The sequence below is a fragment of the Musca autumnalis genome, unplaced genomic scaffold (genome assembly GCF_047663935.1).
Source record: "Musca autumnalis isolate F117 unplaced genomic scaffold, ASM4766393v1 scaffold_4, whole genome shotgun sequence".
Lineage (NCBI taxonomy): Eukaryota > Metazoa > Arthropoda > Insecta > Diptera > Muscidae > Musca > Musca autumnalis.
The window spans coordinates 247,097,169-247,113,218 of NW_027411977.1; the positions used below are offsets into that span (position 1 = coordinate 247,097,169).

General features: G+C 34.9%; 1 protein-coding gene across 1 annotated transcript; it reads left to right on the forward strand.

Moving 5' to 3' along the window:
* Nucleotides 1-326: 326 nt before the first annotated feature.
* Nucleotides 327-12,517, forward strand: LOC141402121 (uncharacterized). The gene is made up of 4 exons (XM_073982833.1): nucleotides 327-630; nucleotides 4,488-6,314; nucleotides 10,308-10,428; nucleotides 10,509-12,517. The coding sequence occupies exons 1-4, from the start codon at nucleotides 449-451 to the stop codon at nucleotides 12,363-12,365; spliced, it is 3,987 nt and encodes a 1,328-aa protein (XP_073838934.1). The 5' UTR covers nucleotides 327-448; the 3' UTR covers nucleotides 12,366-12,517.
* The last annotated feature ends 3,533 nt before the right edge of the window (nucleotides 12,518-16,050 follow it).

The window sequence follows — 16,050 nt, forward strand, 5'->3', positions numbered from 1 at the left end:
GTGAAATGATTACCGTTGTGTCCGACAAAAATGGATACTTGAAACGTGTCGAAGCATGAAAAGCGGGATAATTTTAACCTAGAACCTGAAAAGTAGCTTCTCAAGAGGATGTGTATATTTTTAGAAAAACATTCAAGGTATTGTGATGAGTTGGAAGCTGACTCAATGGGTATTATTAATGCAATTTCTTTTTTGTCTTTCCTATCATGAAGCTGTGACACTTGCTTGTCTTGTGTCTGTGTGACATTTCCTTTCTTGATTTAGATTTTTAATATAATTTGCTATTGTTTTTGTTTTCCTCTATTTATTTTTTTTTTCTTTTGTAGAAAGAATCTTATTTTCCATCTGAAGTGGCTTTTGCTTGAAATAATCATCATCACTGGGATAGTGTAGCAGCCAACCATCATCAACGCGTCTCATTGTTAGTTGTCATCAGACAAATGTCAAAATGTTTCGTTTGTTGTTACCAGCAACAGCAACAAAATGCAAGCATCAACAAATTGCCATACTAATTATATCATTTTTTCTCTACGTTGATGGCATACGTAATGAGGGTAACAATATGTTGCCGCTCCAACAGCATGAGCAGCAGCAGCAGCAACAACCAATTGAAAATTCCAATTATCAAAGGTAAGTACACATATTCAACTTGAGTAAAAGCATGAACAAAAAACCCAACCGAACTGTTATGGCTAGGAAAAACTTATGATACAAACAAACGAAAAACACATCCATTTATTTATTCATTCATAATCAAAGTGGTAGGAAAATTAAAGCATCAAAAAGCAACAACAGAGGAGAAATGCGTATGTTTTAGAATTCAAGTATATTGTTGAAAGCTAGAAGAAAATAAGTATAAATGTATGGGAAGATTATGATTGCTAGGGTCGAATTTTGTATACCCTACCATGATAAAAAAGTGCCACTGTGGTGCAATGGTATGTATGCACATTAGGGTTATGACTTTTTTACAACCTTGTATGATATTTTTATGAGTTTTTACCTAAGATTACATAAAATCTTAATTTTAAAGTGATTCGATAAACAAAGCTTCCGCACAAAAAGTTTTTAAAGTTTTTGTTTTCAGAACTTTAGAAAATTTTTGAAGTCACTGTAGTTAAAAAAAGTTTATGGGCACACAACATAACTAAAATGATATAACCGTTTGTTTCTCACTAATTTTATCATCTTATCATTACATATTTATAATTTTATATTATATGTAACTTAATTTCATATACCATATAAATTAAAAGTGGGTTTTCAATATGTAAATGGAATAAAATTAATTTTAGTCATTAAAAGGCAAAAAAATCGATTTGGTTTGTGCCTTTTTATTATAAAATGAAATGGACGGTATTTTAGGCACTAATAGACACAAGTGTATTCATTCTCACTACAGAAAATCATTTTTGAGGAAAATATCAAAAAATCACAATCCAAATGCACATCCGCCTTCAACACTGAATTACCAAGTATCAAGTTCACATTCTTAAAAAATGTTTTAAAATTCCACGTCCTTAAAAATTGTTCAAAAATCCAGGTCCTTAAAAAAATATCTAAAAATCAACGTCCTTAAAAAATTGTTTAGAAATCTAAGTGCTTAGACAATATTTAAAATCCACATCCTTGAAAAGTTCTTAAAAAATGATTTAAAAAATCACGTTCTCAAAAATATTGTTTAAAAATCTAAGTCCTTAAAAAATGATTTGAAAATCCAGATCTTTCAAAAAATGTTTAGAAATTGTTCAAAAATATTTGAAAATCTGTCCTTCATTAAATTATTTAAAAATCCAAATCCTACTAATAAATTAAAGTTGTTTTAATAAAATATTAAAAAAAAACAACGACTATGGGATTAAGACTTACTATTTTGAAAAACAAAATAGAAGTCATCATCCAAAATAAAAACGACAACCCTCCCAAAAAAAAATTTGAAAATCCCCCTCCTTAAAAAATTATATAAAAACCTAGGTCCTTAAAAAAGTGGTTTAAAAATCCAAGTCCTTTAAAAATTATTTAAAAAACCAAGTCCTTAAAAAATTATTTAAAAATCTCGTCCTTAAAAGCTTGTTTAAAAACCCAAGTCCTTAAAAATTGTTCAAAAAACCAAGTCCTTAAATTTTTTTTTCAAAAATCCACTTCCTATAAATTTTTTTTTCAAAAATCCACGTCCTTAAATTTTTTTTTCAAAAATCCACGTCCTTAAAATGTTTTTTAAAAAGCCAAGTTCTTAAAAATGTTTAGAAATCCACGTCCATAAAAAAATATTTAAAAACCCACGTCTTTAAATAAACTGATTCACAAATCCAAGGCCTTAAAATTTTCTTAAAAATTTAAATATCCACGTCTTTAAAAAAATTGTGTAAAAATCCACGTCCTTAAAAAATAGTTAAAAATCCAAGTCCCTAAAAAATTTTAAAAATCCAAATCCTTTAAAAATTATTTAAAACTCCAAGGCCTTAAACAGTTTTTCAAAATCCACGTCTTTAAATAAATTTTTTAAATCCATCCAAAATCCATGTCCTTAAAAACTTATTTAAAAATCCATGTCCTTAAAAATTATTTAAAAATCCACGTCCTAAAACAAATTTTTTAAAAATCCAACACCTTAAAAATCCAACCAAAAAAATAATAAAAAAAAATCCAAGTCCTGAAAAAAAATTTAAAAATCCACGTCCTTCAGAAAGTTGTCGAAAAATTCAAGTCCTTAAACAAATTATTTAAAAATCCAAGTCCTTAAAAAAGGATTTGAAAATTCACGTCCTTAAATTTTTTTTTTAAAAATCTAAGTCTATAAAAATTGTTTGAAAATCCAAGTCCTGAAAAAATATTTAAAAATCTAAGTCCTGAAAAAAATATTTAAAAAATTTAATCCAAATCCATGTCCTAAAAAAAATATTTCAAAATCCACGACATTAAACCAATTGTTTAAAAATACAAGGCCTTAAAAAAATTATTTAAAAATTTAAGTCCTTAAAAAATTGTTCAAAAACTCAAGTCCTTAAAAAAATTATTTAAAAATTCACGTCCTTAAAAAATTAATTAAACATCCAAGTCCTTAAAAAAAATATTTAAAAATTCACGTCCTTAAAAAAATTATTTAAAAATCCAAGTCCTTAAAAAATTGTTTAAAAATCCAAGTCCTGAAAACATATTTAAAAATCTAAGTCCTGAAAAATATATTTAAAAACCACGTCCTTAAGAAAGTTGTTAAAAAATTCAAGTCTTTAAACAAATTATTTAAAAATCCACGTCCATAAAAAATTGTATAAAAATCCAAGTCCCGAAAAATTTTGTTAAAAATCCACGCCCCTAAGAACTTGTTTAAAAATCCAAGTGTTTAAAACATTATTAAAAAATTATTTAAAGATCCAAGTCCTGAAAAAGTATTTAAAAATCTAAGTCCTGAAAAAAATATTTAAAAATCAAAGTCCTGAAAAAAATGTTTAAAAACCCACGTCCTTAAGAAAAATGTTGAAAAATGCAAGCCTTTAAACAAAATCCACGTCCATAAAAAATTGTTTAAAAATCCAAGTCCCGAAATGTGTTGTTAAAAATCCACGCCCCTAAGAACTTGTTTAAAAATTCAAGTCCTCAAAAATTATTTGAAATCCATATCCTTAAAAATCTGTTTAACAAATCCATGTCAATAAAGAATTTTTTTTTTATCGAAGTCCTTGAAAATTCTTAAATTCTCTAAAAATATCTTAAACAAATGCATACCCTTAAAAAAATTGTTTAACGAATCCATGTCCTTAAATTTCTTTTAACAAATCCATGTTCTTAAAAACTTTTCATAAGAAATTCACGTCCTTTAAAAATCTTGTATTGTTGAAATTGTTTAAAAATCTAAGTACTTAAAATATTATTTTAAAATCCAAGATCTTAAAATATTATTTAAAAATCCACGTCCTTAAAGAAATTGTTTAAAAATCCAAGTCCGTAAAAAATTATTTAAAAATTCACGTCCTCCAAAAAAAATTAAAATCCAAGTCCTTAAAAAATATTATTTGAAAAATTCGACAACTTTACATTTTAATCCAGGGCAGTGTAGGAACCATTTCCAGAGTACTTCACCCATGAACATTTGTGTATTGCGACAAGCCGTTCTGACTCAATCGCATATCAGGACATCTCCTAATAAACTCTTCACACCTTGGAGTCACCTATGAAACTCACATTACTTCTTCTTTAAATAAATTCCCAATCAAGATGTTACCAACTAAACAACGCGTTTAAAGTACTCCCCGAGCAGTAGTGTAGTACATCAGACCTCAGTTAGTATAAATGACGGCATGATAAAAGTAACTGCCGTAGTTAGTTGTAAACCGTTATTATGTCATCAAACAGACTGTGAAAATTCACGGTAACATTAGTATAAACAAATTAGTGTCACATATACATACATACATACACATACCCACTTACATACAGAAAATTTAACAAACATTTTTCTTACATTTCCTACTCGTGTTTAATTTCAGTTCCTCAGCATCACACACTGCCTTTAAAGCTTCACCTTTAATAGAATTTACACTGGACGATGTTACCATTCCGCACATGGTGACTGGTGGTGGTAGACCATCATTTGAAGATGCCAAATATCCCAGCAATATACCATCAACATCCACATCCTCTAATGCGGCGGCGAACAGCGATAATGGCAATGATAATCGCCGCTATTCAACATCGTACACAAATGGCGAAAAGCAATTCTCATTTTCTAATGAGCAACAACAGCAAGCTCAATATCAACAACAACAGCAGCTACAGCAACACCAGAAGTTTACCCAACAACTAACAGAAACGCCAATTTATATTTACAAGGATCCATATACAAATGAAAATTATCATTATACACCAACTGAGCCCAGTTACCAGAAGGATGTGGTGGTAATGTCCTCGCCAGCAACATATAATCATTATTCGGACAATAACAATGTTCAAAGCCAATACCAACAGCAGCAACAGCCAGAATATCAGCCGCCTTCAGCTCCCTCTGGCTTACAAGATAATCAAGAATATTTGGTGCATTCAAGCATGATAGTTGGTACACAGCAGCAACAACACCAACAATCGAATCCTTTTGCCTCACCATCCTCCAATAAGGATGTTTATCTCAAACGTCCCGGTTTGGTGTACGATGAAAGTTATATTCCACATCCCAATGCCGTGCAGGAAAAGAAATCCGAGGTTGGGTCAACGAAGAAAACAAATAAAATTTCTTACGATTCGCATGATTACCCGCCGCCAAGTTATCACCAGCTACAAACATCGAATTTCTTGCCTACACCTAATCCGGAAGGTCCAGCCAGGGCAACGCCACCGCCAGTGATAAGAGCCACACCGCCTCCTCCGTTGAGGGCAACACCACCCCCACCACCTTCAAACTACTATACCCGACCATCGCCATCATCACAGTCAGTGTTTGTTACTCCACGTCCTTCCTACAGCGAAGAATATAAACCCAAACCTCCTACTTCGTCATTTGGCCAACAATATTTGCAATCATCGCAGAATGCCTTACCTAATTATGTAAACAATTTGGATAATTATTTATCGAACAAACAGCAAACACAGTATTACCGGCCTGGCCAGCCAACTGGTCCTCCTCCTCCTCCACAACAATATCCACAATATGAAGAAACCATACCACCTCCATATAGGCAACAACCACAACAACAGCAACAATATCAACAATCTCCATACCCGCCATTTGAACAACAGCATCAACAACGACCAGGCAGCTATCCCTCTTATCAAACGTCTCAGTATCCAAACAGTCCTCCTCCATCACCCCAGCAATCACAACCTCCCTTTGCATCAAGGCCTTCTTATAATGATTATTATGACTATCAAATTGGCGAAGTACCACCCCAAACACAAGGAGCTTTTAATTACCCCTATCCAAGACCCCCACCACAAGCACCAAATGGTCCCTATAGACCACCATATGTGCCACCCACAACCACCCAACAACCAAGTGGTTTGGCTTCTCTCGTTCAATATGCACCACAATTCACTTCCTTACTATTGGGTGGTGGTGGAGGTTCTTCCTCGAACACAAATAGTCCATTAGGTAGCTTGTTAGGTGTATTAACGGGTGCCGGTAACACCCCGCAAGCATCTTCTTCTTCGTCGTCATCATTGTTGAATCGCAGACCCATCAACTCCCAACTCATTAAGGCATTGGAGAACATTGCAAAAAATGACGATTTGCAATGTGTGCCAAAAGTATTGTGCCAAATGATAGCTTCGCAAACACAACGTGGTCAGCTGCCTAGTTTTGTAACATCACCAGCTATAACAAAGTGAGTAGTCCGTTGTTCGATGGCATAAATGCGGTAGAAATGTTTGGTGTTAATGACAAGACGGGAAAATGTGGTTTTGAAATGGTTGCCAAATTTAAAATTAGGTCAAAGATTTTATATAACCAACTTCCAGAATCTGACAGCTACGAGCCCTAACCGCTATTAATTCGTACACAGAGCATATTTCAACAATGTGTTATTAAAGTATGTACATTAGGGCGACCCATAAAAAACAAAATATTTTTATTTTGGAGCTCCTACCTCCTAAATTTGTTTCGATTTGATCCAAAAACCTTATATATGAAGTTTTACGGGAATTGGTTAACGTTAACCCGTATCTACCGAGCGATCTTTGTTTCCATAGTAATTTGTATGGGGTCAAAGGTGCATTTTCACGAAAATTCTGTAAAGGCCGCAATTATGGTCCAATCGATGATAAAACTTTAGCAGTTCATTATTGTGACTAAAAAATGATCTCTACAAAAATTTATGACGATCGGTTAACGATAACCAGTGCTCTCTGGCCGCTCTTTATTTTTCATAGAAGTTTGTATGGGGACCAAAAACGAATTTTCCGAAAATCGCTCTACAGGCCACAATTATTTTCCAATCGATGGAAAAAAGTTTACCAGTTCATTATTGTGGCTGAAATATGAATCCTACAGAGATTTATGAAAATCTATTCTCTTTAGACATATATTTGACGTTAATTAAGTTTCATGTTAAATAGTGAAAAAATACCTGATGTACGAATTAATAGTGGTTAGGGCTCGTATGCCTAGAACTTTTAACCAACCACATTGATAATTTATCCGACACCTAGATAGCTTTTTTACACACGTGACACAAAAAAAATATATTCAACAACGTGAATAATTTTTCAGGAACCTACGTAGCTTATCCACCAACGTGGATAATTTATCTGATACCTAGATAGCTTATACTCGAACGTGGATAACTTATACGACACCTAGACAGCTTACCCACCATTTTGGATAATTAATCTGATCTTAAAACAGCTTATCCACCAACGTGGATAATTTATCTGACATCTAGATACTTTATCCACCATCGCGCATAATTTATCTGACACCCAGATATCTTATCCACCAACGTAGATAATTTATCTGACATCTAAATAGCGTATCCACCGTCGTGGATAATTTCTCTGAAAATTAGATAGATATTCTACCAACGTGGAAAAATTATCTGAATCCTAGATAGCTTATCCGCAAATATGGATAATTTATTTTAAAAATATATAGCTTATCCACCAAAGTGGATAATTTATCTGACCTTTATCCACCATCGTGGATAGTTTATCTGACCTTTAGATAGATTATCCACCAAGGTGGATAATTTGTCTGACCCCTAGATAGCTTATCCACCAACGTGAACAATTTATCTGACATTTAAATAGTTTATCCACCATCGTGGACAATTTCTCTGACATTCCGCTAACCTGTAAAATTTATCTTAACCCTAGATAGCTTATCCGCAAACATGTATAATTTTTCTGACACTTCGATAGCTTATCCGCAAACATGTATAATTTTTCTGACACTTATATAGATTATCCACCAACGTGGATAATTTATCTGATACCTACATGTCTTATACTCCAACATGGATATTTAATCTAATAACTAGACAGTTAATCCACAATCGTGGATAATTTACCTGACCTCTAAATAGCTTATCCTCCAACGTGAATAATTTATCTGACATCTAGATAGTTTATCCACCTAGTTAGCTTATACACCAAGGTAGATAATTTTTTTTTGACATCTAAATAGCTTATCCACCATCGTGGATAATTTATCTGATACCCAGATGGTTTATATTCCACCGTGGGTAACTTATATGACAACTAGACAACTTGTCCACCACCGTGAATAATTTTTCTGACCTCTAAATAGCTTATCCACCAACGTGAATAATTTATCTGACATCTAGATACTTTATCCACCATCGCGCATAATTTATCTGACAACTTGATACATTATCCATCAACGTAGGCAATTTATCTGACATATAGATAGCTTATCTACCGTCGTGGATAATTTCTCTGACGCTTAGATAGATATTCTACCAACGTGGAACATTTATCTAAGCGCTAGATAGCTTATCCACAAACATGGAAAATATATGTGACACCTATAAAACTAATCTACTAATCTGATATGCAGCGAGCTTATATATCACATTAGATAATTTATCTGAAACCTGGATAGCTTATACTACAACGTGGATAACTTATCTGCCACCTAGACAGCTTATCCACCATTGTGGTTAATTTATCCAACCTGTACATTATCCCCCAACGTGGATAATTTATCTGATACCTAGACAGCTTATTCACCATCGTGGATATTTTATCTGACCTCTAAATAGCTTATTTACCAACGTGGATAATTTACCTGTCATCAAGATACTTTATCCACAATCGCACATAATTTATCTGACACCAATATAGCTTATCCACCGACGTAGAAAATCTAACTGACATCTAAATGGCTTATGACTAAGGTAGATATTCTATCAAAGTGGAAAATTTATATGAACCCTAGATAAATTAGCCACAAAAATGGATAGTTTATCTGGCACCTATATAGCTTACCCACTAAAGTGGATTATTTATCCGACATCTAGATAGTTAAAACACCATCTCGCATAATTTATCTGACACCAAAATAGCCTATCCACCACCGTGGATAATTTATGTGACCTTTAGATAGTTTATCCACCATCGCGCATAATTTATCTGACATCTAGATAGCTTATCCACCAACATGGACAATTTATCTGACACCCAAATAGCTTATAAACAATCGCGGATAATTTATCTTACCTCTAGATGCTTATCCACCAACGTGTATAATTTATCTGACACTTAGATAGCTTATCCACCAAAGTGGATAATTTATCTGATATGTAGATAGCTTATACTTCACAGAAGATTATTTATCTGAAACCTGGATAGCATATACTCCAAGGTGGATAGCTTTTCTGACACTTAAATAGCTTATCTGAACCCTAGATAGCTTATCCAACAACGTGGATAATTTATCTGATACCTATAAAGCTTATCTACGTGGGTAATTTATCTAATATATAGATAGCTTATACGTCACAATAGATAATTTATCTGAAACCTGGATAGCTTATACTCCAACGTAGATAACTTATCTGACACCTAGACAGCTCATCCACCATTGTGGTTAGTTTATACGACCTGTAGATTAGCCACCAACGTGGATAATTTATCTGATACCTAGATAGCTTACACTCTAACGTGGATAAATTATCTCACATCTGTTTAATTTATCCGAACTGTATATTATCCACCAACGTGGATAATTTATCTGATACCTAGACAGCTTACACTCCAACGTGGATAAATTATCTGACCATCGTGGATATTTTATCTGACCTCTAAATAGGTGGATAATTTATCTGTCATCAAGATAGTTTATCCACCATCGCACATAATTTATCGGACACCTAATAATAATAATCTATCTGACATCTAAATGGCTTATGCCTTAGATAGATAGTCTATCAAAGTGGAAAATTTATTTAAACCCTATCCACAAACATGGATAATTTATCTGGCACCCATATAGCTTACCCACTAAAGTGGATTATTTATCCGACATCTAGATAGTAATTTATCTGACTCCTAGGAGTCTACCACCAACTTGGATACTATATCTAATCCATAGATAAATTATCCTTCGGCGCGGGTAATTTATTTGACACCTACGTAGATACTATATCCCACATAATTTATCTGACTCCTAAGAATCTACCAACAACTTGGATACCATATCTAATTCATAGATAAATTATCCTTCGGCGCGGGTAATTTATTTGACACCCACGTAGATACATTATCGGACTCCTAAAGTGTTTATCCATAACTTTACCCAAGCGTGGATAATTTATCCGAATATATGTATGTATGTTAATTGAACTTTTTCCAATTTCCAGCTTTTTAGCAGCATTCCCTGCCTCATCGCCAGCTCTAATCTATGGACGAGCAGCTTTACTGGGTATCAGTGGAGGTGACAGAAGTTGTCATCAGACCTACGTGAAATGTCCCAAAAATGAGGTAGGCGGTTACTTACTCAAGTCTCTTTAATTTTTTTAATTATCCTTTCTTTCTCTCTCCGTCTCTTTCTATTCCTACAGATTGAAATCATTAATTATTTGAATAATTATCGTGGTGGTTTCTTCAAATTCTTTAGCGAACCTGATGAAACATTTAATCAACAAAACGGAAATCATGATGCATCCCAGTCTGGTGGAGCGGCATCATTCTTTAGTATTTTGTCGGCATTGACTGGTATGCCACAGGCACAGCCACAAGTAACCACACCGCGACCTCGACCTCGACCAAAACCTCAACCGCAAGCACCATCTTCGGACATCACGGAGACCATTGGTAATTTCTTTACAAATCTATTGTCCGATTATATGGGTGATGGTGCCGTGGTGGAATATCAAAGAAGAAGTACACGCCGGAAAAGAAGTGTGGCTGAAAAAAGAGTACGTTTCGAGGACAAAGATAATGATGATGATGATGAAAACTTTAATTTCAATGAAGACTTCAACGATGAAGAGGACACCATGGATACAGAGAAAAATGTTGAATTTCAATATGAACCCGAAGAAGATGAAGAAAAACACGGTTCAGAATCAAGAGTGATACATCATTCGACTTTGCCAAAAGATAAACGTCCTAAATTTTTCCCCGAAAACGATGATGATAACGAAAGAGAGAATGATAAAACTGAAGACTTGAGAAAAATAATAGAAAAGTTCAATGAATTTAATAAAGGAAGGAAACTAAAGTTCCCTGCAGAAACCTCAGAACGTGAATATATTGATGTGACTGAGGAGTATGTACGAGGTGGCAAACAATTGGAAAATAATCCGAACGATCAAGGGCAACAACCCATGAACTATGGCCATCAATATAACAATTATGAACAACATAGCTATGGCAAGGGAGAGGATTCTAGTAAAATAAAGTTCTACAATGATCCGAAGGAAAAGGTATCCTATAATGGTAATATCAAAGAGTTGAGAGATTTGGGTGTGGCCGAAAACCAACACACTGGTAAGAAAATTAGATTTCCAGAACGTGAACCTAAAATTTTAAATAGGCCCCCTTATGCGGCCTCATTTTCCTATCATCAGCAGCAATCACCAGTTGAATATGGGGATAATCAAAGACCTCAACACTACAAAGAACTAGAGGAAGACCAACAATCCAACCTATATGGTAATGAAGCTGAATATACCGAACCTCCAAACAATCAACCCAATCCTTATGACTATAATCAATATGAAGCACCAACGAACCCGGAAAACTACTATGGTTACAATCAGGGTCTTCCGCCCACTACCAGTATTTATAATACCCAGTTGACTTCATTGAACTCTGTGAATAATTATGTCAGCAACACTGCCACAAATCTCAACTATTTTGTAACAACCCAATCACCTGTGAATGCTGCAGCAGGTGGCGGACCCAATTATTTCTTGCCAACACCAGCTCCTGACACTGAAGAGGATAATGATTACGATAATAACCTCTATAATGGCAATGATAATAATTTGGCAGCAACAAATCAAGAGATTTCTAATGCAAATTACAACAGCAACAACAACAATTATTTTAGTAAATATCAAAAATACACCAACAGCAATAGCCAAAACTACAACAGCAACAGATATCAACAAAAATACACAAACACCAATTCCAATAACTACAACAAAATAAATAGCCAAACGTATAGCAGCAACAGATATAGGCCAGTCAGGCCAGTCTACAACAGCCAACAAACTCAATCGAGTGGGGTTTATAACAGCAACAGCAACAACTATAACAACAATCGTTACCATTCTTCTTTATATCAAAGGCGTACAACAACAACGACCACGACCACCCCTAGGCCCAATGACAATAATATATATGTCACAAACTCTAGAGGTGAAACTGAATATTATATAAGACCAGATGGTCGTAAAGTTTATTTATAAAATTTAATTAACTCATTTATTTACAAATGTAAATTGTGGTGCGGTTTAATGTATGTATATTTTATTTATTTGTTCGAGTAGCCTTAAACAAGCATTTATGTAAATATTCAATTGTAGATTTAATAATAATAAATTATTTATATATTGGTAAACATTACGAAATGATTTATGTGTTCTCTTTGAAATTATATATCAGTTGAATAGGAATATTTAGCATCCTTAAAGTATGCTTTAAATTTTGTATTCCATTTAATGTGTGTATGGTAAAACTTTGCTGTAGACGCACGAAATGTGGCAATTTGATGTCAACGCGAATAAACGTAGGTATGATACACTAATTTACAAGGTAGGATGCAGCTAACAGCGGATTACAATTGTTGGTTATTTCTGTAAATTTTATTTTGATATTTCTTTGCTAATGTGTGCAATATATGTATAACCTTGTATGTGGCACCTTAAACAAATGTTTTTGCCAAATACGTCATTTATTTGACACACATTCAATGGAATTGAAAACATAAGCAGTGCGTTCTTTTAAAAGCCTGTTTCATGCAAATGTGTGTAATGCTTATTTGTGTTAATGAAATATTCAAAAAAAAATATTACTTTAAACATAAGGCCTCTTGCGATTTTATATGGTTCTTGAGGTCCTATATGCGCAACAGAAGACTACTGAAGGTCTTCCATAAGCAAGAGAAGTTCTCTTGAGATCATATATGGACACCAGAAGACCATTTAAGGTCTTCTTTAAGCAACAGAAGTCCTCTTGAGGTCTAATATGGGCACCAGAATATTTCTTAAGGTATCTTGTATGCAACAGAATTTCTCTTGAGCGTTTATTTGACATCAGTAGATCACTTGAGCCTTTCTATAGACAACTGAAGACCTCTGGTGGTCGTATATGGGCAGCAGAAGATATCTTGAGGTATTTTATAGGCAACTGAAACCACTTGGAGTCTTATGTGAAAACAAAATAACTCTTTAGGTGATATATGCTCAAGACAAAATCTCTTGAGGTCTTATATGGCAACAGAAGATCACTTAACAGGCAACAGAAAACCTCTTGGTCTTCTATAGGCAACAGAACATAACTTGAGGTCTTCTATTGACAACAACAGGCCGCTTGAGGTCTTCTGTAAGCAGCAGGACACAACTTGAAGTCTTATATAGGCCACAAAAGACCCCTTGAGGTCTTCTACAGGCAAGAGAAGACCTCTTGAGGTATACCATAGGCAACAGAAGACCTGTTGAAGTCTTCTATAGACTATAGAAGGCCTCCTGTGTGCCTATTCTGTAACTTTTTAACAACTTTACTTATTGTTTATTTTACAACAATTTCATTTGTTTGTTTTGTAGTTGTTACAAAAACAAAAGAAATTTTAACAACTTTTCAATCGATAAAAGTTACAGAATTCCTATACTGAGGTCTTATATGGACAACAACACATTACTTTAAGTCTTCTGTAGACAACAGAAGGCCTCTTGAGGTCTTCTGTAGGCAACACAAGACCTCTTGAGGTCTTATAAAAGGCAAAGAAAATCTCTAGAAGCCTTCTATAGGCAACAGAAGACCACTTAAGGTCTTATATAGGCAACAGAACACCACTTGAGGTATTCTATAGGCAAAGGGGTCCCACTTGGGGTCTTCCGTAGGCAACAGAAGGCCTTTGAGGTCGTATACAGGCAACAAATGACCACATGAGGCCTTTTATATACCTCTTAAGGCCTTCTATGTGCATCAGTAGGTCTATTCTGTAACTTTTAACAGCTATCGATATTGTTTAAATTGCTTTTGTTTTTGTAACAACAATAAAACAAACAAATGAAATTGTTGTAAAATAAACAATGAGTAAAGTTGTTAAAAAGTTACAGAATATGACCCCGAACTTGAGAACTTCTATAGACAACAGAAGACCACTTGAGGTGTTATATGGGCAACAGAAGACCTCTCAAGGTCTTCTATTGGAAACAGAAGACCTCTTGAGGTCTTATATGGGCAACTGAAGATCTCTTAAGGGGTTCTATTGGAAACAGAAGACCTTTTGAGGTTCTACATAGATCACTTCAGGTCTTCTATAGACCCCAGCATCTTGAGGTTTTCTCCAGGCAACAGAAGATCTCTTGAAGTCTTCTCTAGACATTAGGATATCTCTTACGGTATTATATGGACAAAATAAGACCACTTAAGGTCTTCTATAGGCAACAGAAGACTTCTTGAGGTATTCTATGGACAACAGAAGACGTCTTGAGGTTTTCTATAGACAACAGAAGACCACTTGAGGTGTTATATGGGCAACAGAATATCTCTTGAGGTGTTACATGGGCAACAGAAGACTTCTTGAGGTCTTCCATAGGCAACAGAAGACCACTTAAGTTCTTCTTTAATGAACAGAATACCTCTTGTGGTCTTATATTCTTCAGGGAACAGAAGGCCTCTTGAGATATATTATTGGAAACAGAATACCTCTTGATGTCTTCTCTGGGCAACAGAAGACCTCTTGAGGTCTTCTATAGGCAAACGACGACCTCTTGAGGCCTTCTCTAAGCAACAGACGACCTCTTGGGGTTTTTTATAAGTAACAGAAAATCTCTTGAGATTTTCTGTAGGCAACAGAAGACCTCTTGAGGTCTTCTATAGGCAAAACAGGACCTCTTGAAGTCGTCTATAGGAAACAGGAGGCCTATTGAGGTCTTCTCTAGGCAACATAAGACCTGTTGAGGCATTCTATAGGAAGCAGACTACCTCTTGCGGCCTTCTTTATTGGGATCTGTTGAAGTCTTCTATAGAGTATAGAAAACCTCTTGAGGTCTTATATGGGCAACAACATATCACTTTAAGTCTCCTGTAGGCAACAAAGGGCCTCTTGATGTCTTCTATAGGTAAAACAAGATCACTTGAGGTCTTATTTGTGGAAAAGAAAATCTCTAGAAGCCTTATATAGGCAACAGAAGACCACTTAAGGTTAAGGTTTTGTATAGGCAATGGGGTCCCACTTGAGGTCTTCCATAGGCAACAAAAGGCCTTTGCGGTCGTATACTGGCAACAAAAGACAGGCAAGACCTGCAATAGGCCTCTTACAGCATTATGTGGGCAAAAGATGACGACTTAAGGCTTGAGGTCTTCTATAGGCCACAAAAGACCCATTGAGGTCTTCCACATGCAAGAGAAAACGTCTTCAGATGTACTATAGGCAAAAGAAGAGCTGCGGAAGTCTTCTATAGACTATAGGTCTATGAGGTCTTATATGGGCAACAACACATTACCTTAAGTCTTCTGTAGACAACAGAAGGCCTGTTGATGTCTTCTGTAGGCAACCCAAGACCTCTTGAGGTCTTATATGTCGAAAAGAAAATTTCTAGAAGCCTTCTATAGGCAACAGAAGACCACTTAATGTCTTGTAACAGGCAAAAGAACACCCCTTGAGGTTTTCTACAGGCAATGGGGTCCCACTTGAGGTCTTCCGTAGACAACAATAGGCCTGTTGATGTCATCTGTAGGCAACCCAAGACCTCTTGAGGTCTTATATGTCGAAAAGAAAATTTCTAGAAGCCTTCTATAGGCAACAGAAGACCACTTAATGTCTTGTAACAGGCAACAGAACACCCCTTGAGGTTTTCTACAGGCAATGGGGTCCCACTTAAGGTCTTCCGTAGGCAACAGAACGCCTTTAAGGTCGTATACAGG